This window comes from Hyperolius riggenbachi, chromosome 3, assembly GCF_040937935.1.
Source record: "Hyperolius riggenbachi isolate aHypRig1 chromosome 3, aHypRig1.pri, whole genome shotgun sequence".
In the NCBI taxonomy this organism is placed as follows: Eukaryota; Metazoa; Chordata; class Amphibia; order Anura; family Hyperoliidae; genus Hyperolius; species Hyperolius riggenbachi.
Window position 1 is genome coordinate 85,235,391 of NC_090648.1, and position 17,005 is coordinate 85,252,395.

General features: G+C 42.7%; 1 protein-coding gene and 1 long non-coding RNA gene across 4 annotated transcripts in view; one reads left to right on the plus strand and one right to left on the minus strand.

Moving 5' to 3' along the window:
- LOC137562787 (uncharacterized) overlaps positions 1 to 5,370 on the plus strand; it is a 52,858-nt gene extending 47,488 nt beyond the window's left edge. For both annotated transcript variants that reach the window (XR_011030189.1, XR_011030187.1), the window contains exon 4: positions 5,079 to 5,370. This is a non-coding gene — a long non-coding RNA (uncharacterized lncRNA). The remainder of the gene's footprint in view (positions 1 to 5,078) is intronic.
- The window catches only part of LOC137562784 (serine/threonine-protein kinase N1-like), a 55,783-nt gene extending 38,884 nt beyond the window's left edge, over positions 1 to 16,899 (minus strand). The window contains exons 1-8 of one of the 2 annotated variants that reach the window (XM_068274479.1): positions 16,843 to 16,899; positions 15,770 to 15,974; positions 14,080 to 14,262; positions 8,304 to 8,413; positions 7,687 to 7,830; positions 5,883 to 5,958; positions 4,236 to 4,350; positions 2,725 to 2,779 (exon numbers count right to left, since the gene is read on the minus strand). In XM_068274479.1, the coding sequence (XP_068130580.1) occupies positions 2,725 to 2,779; positions 4,236 to 4,350; positions 5,883 to 5,958; positions 7,687 to 7,830; positions 8,304 to 8,413; positions 14,080 to 14,262; positions 15,770 to 15,857 (771 nt within the window). In that variant the 5' untranslated portion in view covers positions 15,858 to 15,974; positions 16,843 to 16,899. Of the gene's footprint in view, positions 1 to 2,724; positions 2,780 to 4,235; positions 4,351 to 5,882; positions 5,959 to 7,686; positions 7,831 to 8,303; positions 8,414 to 14,079; positions 14,263 to 15,769; positions 15,978 to 16,842 lie in introns of those variants that run through there. The other variant, XM_068274478.1, reaches the window with a different exon arrangement.
- Positions 16,900 to 17,005: the final 106 nt, after the last annotated feature.

Here is a 17,005-nt window from a genome sequence, read left to right on the forward strand (position 1 = left end):
GTGACATGTCTTGTGATCAGGAAAAGGAAGTATGGAAGCATGTCCTGACAGGCCTGGCCTACAACTGATAGTGTGCATTGAAGAAATGTGTGGTCAGGTCACTGGCTGTACTGTGAGGCTGAAATGCCTATAGTCAACTACATCGTGGGACTAGCTATATTTCACCGCATGGACCCTCCAACTCTTCCTTTCTGCTCTGACCCCCATATTTGGGCCCAGTGATTGGTGGAAGATAACATCATCTCATGCTGGGGGTTGAGTGAAAATATGTGGACACAACCAGGAAATAAGAAAAGTCAGTGTCTCTGGATGTGTATGGGATGCAAAAAAAAGGAGAGTCAAGGCACAAAATAGGTTACCATTTAATCAAATAGGCGTGACCACACATGATCGTTTTAGCACCAGGGTTAGCTACTCATAGGAACGTTCCTCACTCAAACTAATCATTTCAAAGCGGATGGGGAGGTGCGATGGGTGACAGGAGCTGTCATATCCTCGACATTGGAGCCTACTGGGTTCCTGGGTAAGCAGACTAACATTATATTTCCACTCATAATATTCATGCACTGTGGGCTGCACAGCTGCTCTCAGCTCCTGTTCAGTAAGCCAGCATCTATTCAGTAAGGAGTACTTGGGCTACACTCCATAAACCTGCTACTGCCTGATGAGCGTGCCTTCGTAGCTGCAGCTCAAGCTATTGAGTCCACCAAGAGAAAAGCTCATAAATATTATTTGTCTTGTCTTATTACCATTTAATTCATAGTTTTTTGCTATTCTGTTCTCCTAACTGGTTTAGTGTTCATTTATTACCACATTGTAAGTTAGGAACTGTGTACTACTTGCTCCTGCCTGCTGGTGGCAGTATTGGAATGGACTGCCGGGAACTTTCATTGTGCCACCAGCAGAGGGCTCGATGGACTTTTGAGCAGCTCCGCATTTCTACTATCCACCAGCAGGTGGCCTGTTACTGCCATTGCAAAGACTTGCAGCTACCTGTTTGGCCTCTGGATGGCTTCATGGGAACTCTCATTGAGACTGCTCACCACCAGCTGCATCCTGTGTGTATTAAACACATTCAAGAACTGCCCCTTCCTCCTGCTGATTGCTAGAACTTTGCGGTCTTTTGCAGATCTGAGTCTTTGGACATTCCTGTTACCTTGAATCCTGATTACTTGTCTTCCTGTTTTTACCTCTGCTTTGTACGACTACCCCTTGCCTGCTGATTTGTGTCCTGTGCTTCAGTGTATGTATTCGCCTGTTGTATATATTTGTATATATGTCCTGCATATTGCTTGTAAACAGTGGCGTAGAAATAGGGGTGCAGAGGTAGCAACCGCATCGGGGCCCTTGGGCCAGAGGGTCCCCAAAGGGTCCACCTTCTATCACAGTATTATCTCTCTATTGGTCACTTCTATGGATGCTATGAATAGTAGTAATCCTTAAAGGAATACTATCGATCCCCAAGTGTTCTAAAATGACAATGTACAAATAATGTCTAAGTAGCTGTATAAGCATTTTCCTACTTTTCATGTTAAATATCAGAGGCAAAAGCTGTAATTTATTGAGGGTAGGATTTAGCTATATTGGGACAAATCCATTGCAGAAGGGGTGTCTGCTTCAATGCACAGCCAGAGTTGCATATCAGACTACAGAAAGCAAATATCAAACTCTGAAAGCAAAAACAATATGAAAAAGCTGTGACAATTAGTTACATTTCCTCTGCTCTCTTCAGACACTTCAGTCAGAAACAGAGCTCCCAAAAGCTGCAGCTCCTGTGTCCTGTCTCTCTCTGTCACACACAGAGCTACACATAGAGTTAACTGATCAAGTGTGAGGGGAATTTCCCCTCTCCTCATGGCTCAGTCAGCTGTGTCAGTAAACTTTGAATGTATTTTGCTAACAGTAAACAAAGAAGTTGCTACTAAAATGTATACACCAGTACTTAGCAGCACTTCCCAAACAATTCCTGTGTCAATTGAAAAAAATATGTGAATCGATAGTATTCCTTTAACACACTGCTCCCCATCCCCTTCTTGCATCTCTGACACTGTGGTTGTACTTGGCAGGTTTTGGTGTGCTGTATCAATTGTTATGTATAGAGTGTTGGGGAGGGGGGGTGGGGGCATGTAAAACTTGCACTGGGGCCCATAGCTCCTTAGCTACGCCACTGCTTGTAAATAAATAGATAGTCAGTCAGGGTGTTGGATGACTGTTTGCACACAGCTTGTTCTGGTTTGTGGAAGATTCATTGTATATTGTGGTTTAGAGTGATTGCACGAGGTTTGCATTTAATTTGTATGTATTTGTATGATTGTACGATTTGGTCATAATAAAACATTATTTGCACCTTATTTCCTGGTCTTAGTGTCTGTCTGTATTACTGAAACTGTGGTCAAACCCTGTTCCTCCGTTCAGGTTTGGGACAGTATATTTTGGATTGCATTTATATTTATTGATGATGATGACCTGTCCCCCGCTGTTCAGCGATTGTAATTGCTTTTATGGTCTTTGAGGGATATATCTCTAATAAAAACATTTTTGATTATACCTGAGCTGAATGTCTTTGCTATTTCTAGCAGCATGGTGTCTAATTATGAGTTTCTGGGTATGTATGGATCTTTCACAGCTCACATGGTGCCAGGTTGAGGGAAATTAGCAAAATGAAGTCACAATTCACTGAAACATACTGGGTAATATAAAATAAAAGTAACTCAAAGCTCTTACCTTATCCTTGGAATCCTGGTTGTGTTCCAGTGCAAGAGACTCCAAGTGCAGTTCTCTAACAACCAATCAAAATGCACAATAAGTAACAGGAAACATTATTAGATAGCATTCAGGTAAACGGAAACTGAAGCACAGGTAGCTATGGCATCAGGCACAAATGTATCTGAAGGAAGAACAGCTTTTGGTCAGCGAAGAAGAGCCTAATTCCAAACATAAATCATTATCTAAATACACCATCTGATAGCTTAGTAAGCCAGTTTATTGCAAATTAAGGTAGGTTCCTGTTGCTGAAATCTTGTTGAATAAATATACAGCAAGGTGGCTTGAAACAGTTCAGGCACAATTTGAATTAATACACAATAAAAACGTGTCTCCCAACTCCTTTTCAACATATACAGTAGTTATCCTATCTGCTTTCAGCCTAAAATATTGTCAGCTGACTGAAAATCACTATTCCAACTCAGGTTAAAGCACAACTTATTCTGAAAGCAGCCATTATGCAGAGTTATGTCATATCCAGTTCACTGAGTGCATGCCTGCTGGTGTCAGTCACCTCCACACATCTCCTCAGTCTTCCCACAGGTGTCAGGAGACATACACACATGACTTGCAGCTGATGGCTACACTGTTTAGGAGGAGCAGACCCAATGCAGGAGCAGTTCACTTACACTGCTCCACTGCACCACTTTGCATGGGGGGGTGGGAATGGGGAGTGGGGGGGGGGGTGGGAATGGGGAGTGGGGGGGGGGTGGGAATGGGGAGTGGGGGGGGGGGTGGGAATGGGGAGTAGGGGGGGGGGGGTCCATTGGTGACAGCAGGTTTTTTTTATTCTGATGGTGAGGTCATTTAATAGTGGTCAAACTTGTAGTGATATGTGTGTGTTGGTGGGTATGAAGCTGCATCTATTTAATGACCCCAGGATCGCCATTGACGTTGGGGAAATAGGGAAGGGGTTTTTGCTAGTTTGACCCATTTGTAGTGAGAAAGACAAAAAAGAAACAGCTGTTTAGCATGTGTGTTCCTCTTCCTTGATGATCTGTGGACCAAAGTGTAAAGGGCAGTAAACAGGATCTTGCTTGTTTTGCGAGTGCCAGGTCTCCAGCCACAAGAGAGGCGCACTCGCTAAATGGCTGATTCCTAACCAAACAGCCCACCGAAACCAGGTGAGACCTGTCCACGGGCATTTGGCCACCCCTAGTACACACAGTGAGTGCTGTTTTTTTTTTTGTCTTTCTATCTTCAGCGGGATTATACAGCTGCCTCTGTTTGGAATTAGTCACCTGATCACACAACACCAGAGGGAGTTTCCATAGTTTGTAGTTACACCTCTGGCCTGAATGCAGATGAGACAAGGGATCTTCTCTGTACTGGCATGAAGCAGCCAATCGTAGAAGGGACAGACTAGACACTAATCATGGGGATGTGACAGGTAAATATGGAAGCCTGAAGTGTACCAGCACAGACATAGTATCTCCAGAGACAGATTATTAAAGAAAAGTCATAAGACTCACTCTACACGGTCCGCAGGACTGTACGCTCCAGTGCTGGCAGGAATTGCTCTGCGCAGGAGGCGGAGCCACGTGGAGGGGTCAATGTTCATCTGTCGAGCACGAAGGAAAGCCTTCCCTGTGAACAAATGTTAACAGTGAAACATTATATTGTGATCTATTTTAATTAATAATGACATTACAAATTAAAACAACCTTTATTTTTGTTACTTTTACATAAAGTCAAATATGCAATTCTGTATGAATGATTCACATGCGGACTTACCATTGAACCCAGTAATGCTATTGATCAATAAACTGCGAGATGCTGCTTGAAAATGAGTCTGTAGAACACATTTTATTTCTACACTTTGTCTAGAGGTTGGAAAGATGACTGGGGCAGTCAATGATAAAGCAAAGTAAAGAATTTAAAAGGGAGGGAGGAATGTAGCTAAAGTTTTGCAAAACTGCCATTAATACCTGTTTTTACAATATCTCCAAATTCTAAAATATTTAACAGCCATCAGCAATTATTTAAACGATACATGAAGCAAATAAAAAAAAAATCAGATTAACTTACCTGGGGCTTCCTCCAGGCCCTAGAAGCCTATGTGTCCCTCGTCACAGCTCAGTGTCCTGGGTATTCTCCCCCCCCCCCCATAGTGGCCAGATTGGCAGCTTCTGCACAGATAGCGGCCGTGAGCGGCGCGTCCACATGCTTGTGCATGTGCAGGAACCGCCAACCTGCTACTGAGGGGACCCCAGGACACTGGCATAGACTGAGACAAATAGGCTTTTAGGGGCTGGTGGAAGCCCCAGGAAAATAAATCTGACTTTTTTTTTTATTTGCCTTATGTATCCTTTAAGGTGCATCAGCCTGCTGCAAGCGGAGTGTATAAATTGAGGAGAAGCTAACAGCAGGATGCTAGTTACACACAAGAGCTGGAAGCGGATGGATGTGCTCCAGATAATTTGCAAGCAGAGGAAGTCAATAGACTACAAGAAAGGAGCCAGACTGCAATCAACACAGGAAAGAGCTTGTATTCAACAACAAAGGAGCCAGACTGCAGTCAAAGCGACTGATGAAAAGAGATCCTAGAGAAGAACCCCAAAGACTTCTAGCAAGTTACGAATTAGATAATAAAATGTTTAAATTCCCTGTGTGTTTGACTAACTTTTACACCATTAGAAGACCATGAAGTTGGCCTTCACCACTGTGAGTACTGCCGGCGATTTGTGCTGGTTGGTTGACTGCTGGTTGGTTGAGTTCCGGATAACCAGGACTCTACTGTTACTATCTGCCCCCCATGTGATATGTTGGAAGGTTTTGGCCTACAGGCAGGGCCAGGCTGAGGCATAGGCTGAAGAGGCTCCAGCCTCAGGGCGCAGTGTAGGAGGAGGCGCACAATTCATTCAGCTGTCATTCCTAATTGTGTATGAAGCAGAAAGAAATAAGAAAAGGGGATACATAGCAGTGACTGCAAGCCAGATAACTAGATATTAAGGTGTTGGGGAGGTTGTGGGCCCTGTGGCGCCTCTTAGTCTAATAGCAATCAGTGTGTGATGGCTGAGGTGGGAGCGATGAAGGGGTGCACTTTGGTGTCTCAGCCTTGGGTGCTGGAGGACCTTGTCCTGGCTCTGCCTACAGGAGATCCAGCACTGAGCACATACCGTGTTCTTTGGAGAAAATTTTCTTCTGTCTTTGCAGTTTGGAAAACCTTTCAATGACAGGATTGGAAAATGCCACCTGCAAATTCAAAAATAAGCACATAACATACATTACATTAGAGCATTGTGATTTTTTCTTTATTCATATATTTCTTTGGTAACTGTAAAGTACTGTCTCGTCCGGGCGGCCTGCTTCCTCCTATTGTATGTGTGATTCTGTAGGGAAATAGTATAGACAAAGTTTTGACTGCCCTTGTCCTATCAGTACAGGGCAGCCCCTGCCGACACACTGCATGAGTCACTCTCTCGCCAAGTCACATGCTCTTCCATACAGCAGCTGCAGGAAGTTATACTCTATAGGGTGGTTTGAAAAAATATATATATACAGTAAACCTTTTAGTTCAGCTCTATACATTGTTAAGATTTTCCTTTTGTTCCAGTTTATTAACCATATGTTTATGTAATCCAGTCTAAGACAGCAACACCCTCTTATCAAAAGCTTCTTTATACTGTGTTCAAAGATCCATTCAAACGTTCCATGATAAAAATAGTGCATGTAAGGACTGGGCTTCTGGAAAGGCAACAAAGGGCCGGACCTAGGACAGCTGCTGCCTAAGGGGGCTCCTGGTCATAGAAATGTACACTTTTGGAAATGTACATTTAGCTGCAAACTGAAACAGCAAGGTGATCTCAATACCATAAAATTAAAAGAGAACATATGTAGTGCTGTTAAATCTCTATAGCCAGGGGCAGTTCTTCCATGAAGCAACATGAATCACATGCTTCAGGGCGGCAACAAATTGAGGGCGGGAAGTGGCGGCTCCCCTCCCCAAATGTCCCTGTCTCCCCTTCCTAGATGCGCGCCGCCACTTCACTCACCTGCTCTTAGCATTCCAACGGTGGGATCTCCATCTGCCTATCCAGAATCCTGTATCCATGGCTACAGCAGTGCCTCATGTGACCAGTCACATGAGGCGCCGCTGTGGTCAGAGAGGAAGCAGGCTGGTGAACCAATCGCTAATCTGCTGAGAGCGGGTGAGTGATGTGACGCCGGTGCAGCACATACCCGGCATCCTGGGGATCAGATGCTGCAGGCCAGCAGGGAAGAGATGCTGTCTTGGAGGAAGCAGAGGGAGGTAAGTGTAGTGTCAGTGCCTGAAATGCTCTGCCCAATGTGTCCCTCCTCTCTGGTCTAGCTTTGCACAAACACACATGGGGGGAGGGGGCATCCTCACAATGTATTGCTTCAGGCAGCAAAAAGTCTAGAACCGGCCCTGTTTATAGCAATATTTTTTGTTAATGATAGTGGAATTTCATGTTGACCATAGAAATGTATTTAGCTGGGAAAAATGTGACTGAGAGGTGACCTGATTAACATGTATAAATACATCAGAGGGTAATACAAACGCTGGGCAGATGAGGTTTTTATCCCAAGGCTTGTACAATGGACAAGGGGACCTGGCCTAGGCCTTGTAAGGTTTTTCACCTTCCCCTGGATCAACTGGGATATGTGCAGGCTCAGGATGTTATTTATATATATATATATATATATATATATATATATATATATATATATATATATATATATATATATATATATATATATATATATATATATATATATATATATATATATATATATATATATATATATATATATATATATATATATAATTTTTTTTTTTTTTTTTTTTTTTTTTTTTTTTTTTTTTTTTTTTTCTGGTTGGACTTGATGGACGGATGTCTTTTTTCAACCAAACTAACTATGTAACAATGTAATAGCAATGCCCCGTGACTGTCCCCGTACCTCACAGAGCAGCGTCCCCTGAGGCTCCAGTTCCAGGAAGGTCTCTTGTCTCTGGTCATCCAGAAATTCCTCCAGCTTCACATACTTGATGGCACACAGTGAGCGGTAGTCTCTCCTGTACACAGAGACCTGCAGCTCACGAGACTGAACACACAAGGAGACAATAATGTATGCAGAAGAATGTAAGCACACATTCATACGTCAAAATAATCTACACTGGTAATGAGCATTAGTGTAAATCGGAAATTCTTCTAAATAAACACAGACTTACAGTATTTTACCATTCAGCTGCATTATAAAGTACTTGTTGGAATTTTAGGAGCTGTAATAACTCAGTATACATGTGTTTATTTATATTAGACATTTACATGGCAGTGAATCTTTATCCTCTGTGGTTTACAGGAAACACTGAACAATGTTGAGACCTCCTTTTACATGGGTAATTAAAGGCAGTGCATCCAGAGCTGGATTTCTGGCAAGGCCACCAAGGCCAGGGTCTTGGGCGGCAGCTGGCCAAGGGGCGGCTGGATATGGCAGAGGGATTGCTGCAAATGGCAGCAACACATAGAAGACTGGAGCTGCTATGTTTTTTGTTCATCAACAGTGTATTCTCTTACCCTCTCAAGCTGTAGTTTGAAGACCTGATCCCAAGTGTCCCTTCCTTCCGTCTTCCAAGAAGTCTGTCCCACCACCACATTGTCCAACCTTAAGACAACACTGATCTCATCTGCAGACAACAAAGACACACAAAACAAAATGGAAATCATGTATGAGGGGTAACTGCTGCTGCCCATAGCAGCCAATCAGCTTTCAGATGCCATTCTTCCAATAGAAACAGATAAATCTGGTTTGTTGCCAAGGAGGATTCCAGATGAGCTTTAAATGTGAATAAGTAATGTGGATTTCAAGACTTGAATTTCAGTCAAACAACTGCAGCCAATAACTATAGATCAGTTAAGCAGCTAATTAATCAACCAGCAACTTCTGGGTTGAATTGGCTCAACTTCAAGTCAGTGGAAAATTACGTGCGTTTGATGGCACAGGAATTGGCTACCGTTCACATATCATTAGATTGACTCTGAATCAATTTTTGCATTTAGAGCATGGAGGCACAACATTGATCAGATAGTTTTGTAGAGTGTGGGCTAGTCGATTGACTTTTGATCAACCACACTGAAGTTGATCGCCTAATAAAATCAATTGCCTTGTCGATTGAATCAGAATCGCTAGATGTATGGCTACCTTAAGTTTCTGTTATTTGCATTTTGAGATAAGCTTGTTACTGTAGCTAAAAGAAAAAATGACTGGCGCAGTTCAGAAACTACACACAGACCCGGGTAAAAAGGGGAGGACATATAGGCGAGCGCTGTAAAAACAGCGCAGGAGATTTGGGCGCAGCCGATGCCACCATAGAGCAGGATCAACCACCAGGCTGCCTAAGCAGGTGCTTGGGGCCTAGTGGGTGTCAAGGGGCCACCTGCCACATTCTTTGACCTCTCTCCACTCTCCAGCTTACCAAAAGGACCACATGGAGCCCCAAATGTACTATCTTGCCTAGGGCCCCATTACATATTAATCCATCTCTGATAGGGTGCAGTAGGAGTAAATTGGACGTCGTCAAAAGACGGAGCACAAATTACTACAAAAACACTGTAATTTGATCGCCAACAATAGCTGGAAGCCGAATTACATATTTCACCACTATCCACGGCGGCCTGGAGGGGAAAGAGTAATTAACGCCGCCAGGACCTGTGCAGGTGCAGGTTTAGCCATTTATCAGCTTTACCCTGTGCACAAATCTCCTGGCGGCATAATTATAGGTACGCCATATAGGGACCTATTTTAGAAGAAAAGGGATTAGCATATATATATATTTGGGGCACTAACTATTTTTAGGCAATTTTTTATTTTTAGATGTTACAACCCCATTTAAAAGGCAAAAAAAATGTGAAAATATCGCCGAGGAGAAATTGCAGAAGAAAAAAGTTATAGGGCACTAAGGCAAAAAATTTTTAAAATTTAAAATAAGTGCAAACATAGACAAATAAGAATTACGTTTTTTTCCAGAGTAAAATGAGCCACAAATTACTTTTCTCCTATGTTGCTGTCACTTACAGTAGGCAGTAGAAATCTGACAGAAACGACAGGTTCTGGACTAGTCCATCTCTTCATAGGGGATTCTCAGGGATTTATTTATTTTCAAAAGCACTTAGTGAATGGCAGTTGTTCCATCAAAAAACTGTGCAGAGCGCAGGGAGGCTGGCTAGCATTATTGTTTAAATCCTTTTTAGGGAATATCTTTATAAAGAATAAAAGCCTTGCTTAGAATCCCCTCTGAAAAGATGGACTAGTCCAAAACCTGTCACTACCTACTGTAAGTGACAGCAACATAGGAGAAAAGTAATTTATGGCTCATATTACTCTGGAAAAAAAAAAAACTTCTTATTTGTCTATGTTTGCACATATTTTACATTTTAAAATTTTTCGCCATAGTGCCCCTTTAACCATTTCAGTCGCCCGAACGTGATCCTCACATCCAGGCGGCTGCTCTGCTGCGGTGCCGCGCTTCGGCTCGCTCCCGCGCTCGATCGCGGGTGCGCCCCCGTGCTGTCCCCCGGTAGCCCTGGGATCAGTGAACTGAACATGGTTCCCGATCACAGATCCGTGTCCCCAGCAGAAAAACCGAACTTCTCTTACTAGAGGCTTCAGTCTTTCTGCAAAAAAAAGTTTCCCATCCTCCTTGTGCTTCCGGTGATTGAGAAGCTCAAGGAGAAAAAAATAAACTCAAGGTGGCCATCTTGTGGCCAAATAGTAAAACTACATCTACATACACTTTACATTAAAATTTACACATATAATAACATTACAAATGAACTGTTTATTTCCCACACCAAAATATTACCCAAATAAAATTTTCAATGGAAAAAAAAAATTACAATAAAAAAAAAAAACATGAATAGTTACCTAAGGGTCTGAACTTTTTAAATATGCATGTGAAGGGGGTATATTACGAACATTTTTTAAATTATAAGCTTGTAAATAGTGATGGACGCAAAATGGAAAAAATGCACCTTTATTTCCAAATAAAATATTGGCGCCGTACATTGTGATAGGGACAAAATTTAAATGGTGTCATAACCGAGAGAAACGGGCAAATAAAATACATAGGCTTTAATTATGGTAGCGTGGATTATTTTAAAGCTATAATGGACGAAAACTGAGAAATCATGCATTTTTTCAATTTTTTTCATATTAATCCTGTTAAAATGCATTTATAAAAAAATAATTCTTAGCAAAATGTACCACCCAAAGAAAGCCTAATTAGTGGCGGAAAAAACAAGATATAGATCAATAAATTGTGATAAGTAGTGATAAAGTTATTAGCTAATGAATGGGAGGTGAAAATTGCTCGGATACATAAGGTGAAAAATCCCCGCGGGCTGAAATGGTTAATTGCATATGGAGCCATGAGTGTTGTGTTGCATTATTTTGTAAGTTATAATTGAAAAGTAATGAGCTGCGATGATCAGACAGTTGCATGCTCACACGAACTCACTTGCCTTAAAAGCAAACCTAAAGTGAAAATAAATTTATGATATAATGAATTGTATGTGTAGTATAGCTAAGAAATAGAATATTAGTAGCACTTCAGTTGTTATCTATGGAAAAGAGCTTCTCTGAGCTATCCAAACATACAGTCCTGTTTTCTAAAGCATTTAAACAGCCAAGAAACAGCGAGAGACAGCTTGAGATAAGGTTTTAGTTCAAATGTAATAGGTGGTTGCCAGGAGCAACACCACACCTGTTCGGCACAGCCAGCAGATATCTCATCTCAAAAGTGGACTCCAGACGCCTCAAGCTTTAACCCATTCGCATTCCGTCGTTTTCACTTGAGAAATGTTCACCTCCCATTCATTAGCCTATAACTTTATCACTACTTATCACAATGAACTGATCTACATCTTGTTTTTTCCACCACCAATTAGGCTTTCTTTGGGGGGTACATTTTGCTAAGAGCCACTTTACTGTAAATGCATTTTAACAGGAAGAATAAGAAAAAAACGGAAAAAAATCATTATTTCTCAGTTTTCAGCCATTATAGTTTTAAAATAATACATGCCTCCATAATTAAAACTCACGTATTGTATTTGCCCATATGTCCCGGTTATTACACCGTTAAAATTATGTCCCTATCACAATGTATGGCGACAATATTTTATTTGGAAATAAAGGTGCATTTTATCCGTTTTGCATCTATCACTATTTACAAGTTTAAAATAAAAAAAAAAATAGTAATATTTCATCTTTACATTGATATTTAAAAAGTTTAGACCCTTAGGTAAATATTTACATGTTGTTGTTTTTTTTATTGTAATGTTTTTGTTTTTTTTATATAAAACATTTTATTTGGGTATTTTTGGGAGGGTGGGATGTAAACAGTAGTTTTATAATGTAAATGTGTGTTGAGTTTTATTTTTTTTACTTTTAGTTGTAGTTTTACTTTTTTGCCACAAGATGGCGGCCATGAGTTTGTTTACATGACGTCACTCTAAGCGTAACATACGCTTAGAGACGCATGGGGGAGGTAACAGCCAGAAAAAGCGAAGCTTCCGAGAGAAGCTGTCGCTTTTTCAGCGGGGGAGAGGAATCAGTGATCGGGCACCATAGCCCGATTCACTGATTGCCTGGCTAACAAACCGCGGGCCAGGAGTGCGCATGCACGCGCGCGATCGGCCGCGGGAGCGCGCATGGTTCCTGGACATAGTTTCTACGTCCAGGAACTAAAATAGGTTAAGGAATTTATTTGGCAAATAAAGGCATACAGGTGTGTGGATCAGCAATCTTGTTATCTCAGCTTAGCAATAAATGTGAAGTCAATCTTGTGTTTCATGGAGCTAGAGCTAGTCCTTGTGAATAACTCAGGTTTCTCTTAAGAACATCTATGCTGTGTTGCACTAAGACAGATACTAGGGCATATAGGCATATGACAGGAAGTTTAAGGAAGTTACAAGTAGTTACAAGTGACAACTCTTGGCTAGGCAGCGTCTTATAAACCAGCCTGCCAAGGTTTAACTCTGGATCTCAACCCCTAGGCCTGTAATTGGAGAGCCTGCGCCTGTGATGTCCTACCTGCACAATGTTTACTACGCATGCACTAGAAAACCCCATTTTTCAGTGACCTGTTCCATTCTTCTAAGAAAGGAATTGTTATCAGTCCGCAAAGGAATGTTTATACCTCCACAGACTGAATGACTTGAGCTAATAAGTTGTTATATGCCCTTCGTGAAATATAAATAAATGTTCCTAAACCCTTCAGTATTCTTCCGGAATAACTGCAGGAAAGTTCAAAGGGTCATTATTTCTGCTTTGTTTTACAGCTTAAAAAATAGAGTGTGGTTTTAAAACTGCAACTGTGGCAGTATGATGCAATGTTCTAAAAAACAAAACAAAAACAAAAACAACTAAATAACTGAAAATAAAAATATGTTCTATTTCTTATCGGTACTACTACACATACAATTCATTTTCTCATATGTTTATTTTTGCTTTAAAGAGAACCCGAGGTGGGGTTCTGACAATGAAATCCGCATACAGAGGCTGGGTCTGCCTATACAGCCCAGCCTCTGTTGCTATCCAGATCCCTCTAAGCCCCCCCTGCGCTCTGCGGTCACCCATAAATCACAGCCGCACTGCCGACACGCAGCGTGTCACAGCGGGCTGTGTTTACCTCTGTACTGTCAGTCTGCTGCTCCCCCCGCCTCCTGCATAGCTCCAGTCCCCGCCCGCATCCCTTCCCTCCCCGCTGATTGGGGGGAAGGGATGCGGGTGGGGACCGGAGCTATGCAGGAGGCGGGAAGAGAGCCGAGACTGACAACACAGAGGTAAACACAGCCCGCACAGCGCGACTGTGATTTATGGGGGATTGCAGAGCGCAGGAGGAACTTAGGGCGGATTGAAATAGCAACAGAGGCTGGGCAGTATAGGCAGACCCAGCTTCTGTACGTGGATTGCATTGTCAGAACCCCGCCTCGGGTTCTCTTTAACTGTTATGTTACTTTTCTTCACATATTTTAGTACTCTTTTCTTTGCAAGATGCTGACAAGGTTTTATATAAAAAAATTGAGATAACTAATTAGAAAACTTTGTGGTTCTCAGGAAGTAGAGGGTAATCCTCATTTCTGCTAAAAGGAAATAACAGGGCCCATGTGGCTACCCGAGGAGGAAGAACTTTGTGGTGCACAGGAAGCCGGTTAAAGACCTCTTCTCTGTTACCAGGAAATAGCAGGCGTTAGAGGTCCTGTATGTGCATTATCATGACATCTATATAAAAGGTACCGTATATGACTGTGACAGGGTAGCTAATAATCGCTATAACTGTAAAGTGATGATTACTTGATAGCTCGTCGCTGCGACTTATGCTGGAGGTGCGGGAGTACATGCTTCGTGAAGTGCGGTTCTTCAGGCTCTTCCCTTCTAGAGGGCTGTTGCCAGGTAACCAGGCAGGCGAGTTCCGTGTGCGACCCGGGACAGTATCTAATAGATCCGTACAGCCGAGGAGTCGCACCTCCAGCACACCTATGAAAGCAGACCACATGCAGAAAGAGGAGGGCGTTATAGAGGATGATAAATGATCTGTATAAATGTACGTTTATTTTTCACTTATTTATTATTCATTTTTAGACCAAAGATCTAGGCGCTGCTGGATCCATCCTAAACATCCTGGTGCAAGTCCAAGGAGGTTCTGGTAGCAAATTTCCTGCACCAAGATTATTGACTCCAAGTGCAAAGTGTCAAAAGCAGCGTAAACAATGTATAACTGTATCTTAAATAGAATAAGTAACATTTACAAATATGGTTCAGTCAAAACTGACACTAAAGCAGGGGTCTCAAACTCGCGGCCCGCGGGCCATTTGCGGCCCTCGATACAATATTTTGTGGCCCTCGCCGGCAAAAGGCAAAAGCTTCCTTATAGTTCGCTTCAGTAATCCGCCGCATCGCCGCCGCTAAACGAGGGCTGCAGAGCCCCCAAATCGCCCCGGGGGCAATCCGCCGGCATTTCCTGGAAGGGGCAGAGCTTTCAGCTTCAGCTCTGCCCCTCCTGACGTCAATCGCCGCACGGATCGCCACCTCTCCCCGCCCCTCTCTGTGAAGGAAGAGTGAGAGGGGCGGGCAGAGGGGGCGATGCCCTGCGATTTTGAAATTCCTTATGCAGCCCAGCCTCATCCTGACTTTGCCTCCTGCGGCCCCCAGGTAAATTGAGTTTGAGACCCCTGCACTAAAGCCTTCAGATACAAACAGAAGACACACTCTGTAGTTCCAGGATGAGGTCTGTTTTTCAGACATAGCTGTTGTGCATCAGTCCTCTCTGTTGCTTAAACTGAAATGCCACACTTGCTTTTAAGACTTGTCATGAACTTCTTCTCTCCTGTAGAGTTCTCCTCCACAATCCACTTGGCACTCACCATCCCTCAGAATCTTTAAATGTAACTTCAAAGCTCACCTCAATTAAAAAGCTTATAATCTGACTAAGGGCCCTTTTACACTAAGTCTATTGCGTTGTGGTTTACGCATTGCAATGCTTGTGTGACCATCCTGTCTGTCTCCTGCTCCCTCTAATGCTGGCACCTCACTCTCCTCATGTTGCATGCAATTACGCTTCATGCAGTAGGAGATGCTGGGCACTAGGGCGAGCAGCGGGCAGACAGGCGGAAGCACAGCACTAGACTCCAGCTTCTGCTGCGCTATACTCTGTATTTTCACACTAAGGTGCAGGAAGGGGGTGTGCAACAAAATGTGACCAGATGTTTGTATCTCTGGGACTCCCTGTATTATGCATCCACCTTATACGCCACATGGTTCATATATTCTTTAGTGTATGTGTTGTTTTATTTGGAGGGGGGGGGGAGGAGTGAGTGTGTCACAGGACTTCTTGCATGAAGTGACGAAAAGGCCTAAAACCGGTCCTGCCCAAAATGAAACAAAATGATCAAACCTAGTCTTTACAGGGTTGGAGAACATGCTATTCCACTTAAATAAAGGACAGCCATATAAGTTATGATTGTAGTCATGGGGGAAGAATTACCTGTCAGAGGGGCAGATTTGGAGAGGTTGCTGTAGGGAGAGGAAGGGGAGGGGGAGCCAAGTCTTGTAGGAGAGACACACATCGCCATTTCCTCTCGCAGGAGGCACCGTTTAGGGTGGTCATGAGGTAAGTCCTCCAGGCACTTTTGTAGAGCCAGTGTCAGTAGATCCAGCCTCTGCCGAGACTCCACAAGGCGAGTTTGTACCTAATCGACACCAAGAAGCAGTGCAAGAAAGACAAATGCATTTACACAATCATCAATATACAAGATGGAAACAGTTGTTCTGTTAACAAGTTTCATTAAAAACACACAGTCCAGGCTTGCTTCTCATTAATTCCAGTTGCTCCGCAGGAAGGCAAGAGAAAATAGCTTAATTTATTAATGGAGGATATGTTTTCCCGATCCCTCACAAAACAATTTCTTGGTGGCGTCAAAATATTACCATGCCATGCTTTAGAAAATATATACCATATTTTTCAGACTATAAGACACTCCTGACCATAAGACGCACCTAGGTTTAGAGGAAAAAACCAGGGGAAAAATATACATTAAACCTGGTGCATCCATAGTTAGGAGCATCTTGTGGATTATGCCCCCTTTGTACCTCATTCCCTCTTGTACCTCTTGTGTCTCCCTGTGTCCTTCTCTGTTCCCCTTGCGTCTTCCTGTGTCCCCCATGTGTCCGCCTTTGTCTTCCTTGTGTCCTCTTCTATGCCCCTTTGTGTCCCCCTGTGCCCTCTGTTTATCCCCCTGTGTCCTCCTCTGCATGGGCACAGTACAGGGAGTCCCCGACATTGCGGCGGGTCGGAGGTTCGTATTGACAGGCGTTCACAAGTCACGAACTCCCTGCATTTGAACTACAAGACGCAATGACTTTTTCTCCACCACTTTTGGGGGACAAAAACGTGAGTCTTATAGTCCAAAAATATATGTCTGAGATGGGCTAACCATGAAATATATAACGAGGGTATTCAATATCTAAACAAAAGTAACAATAGAACTTAAAGAGGAACTGTAGTGAGAATAACATAATTAATAAAATTACTGACTAAAGGATTTAGTCAGTGTTTACCCATTGTAAAATCTTTCCTCTCTTTGATTTACATTCTGAAATTTATCACAGGTGATGACATCTTTAGTTCTGCCAGGTGATCTGTATGGAATAATCATTACTGAGAGTTCTATGCACAGAGGGTGATATTGCTTGCTTGGCAGTTGGAAAAATCCATTATTTC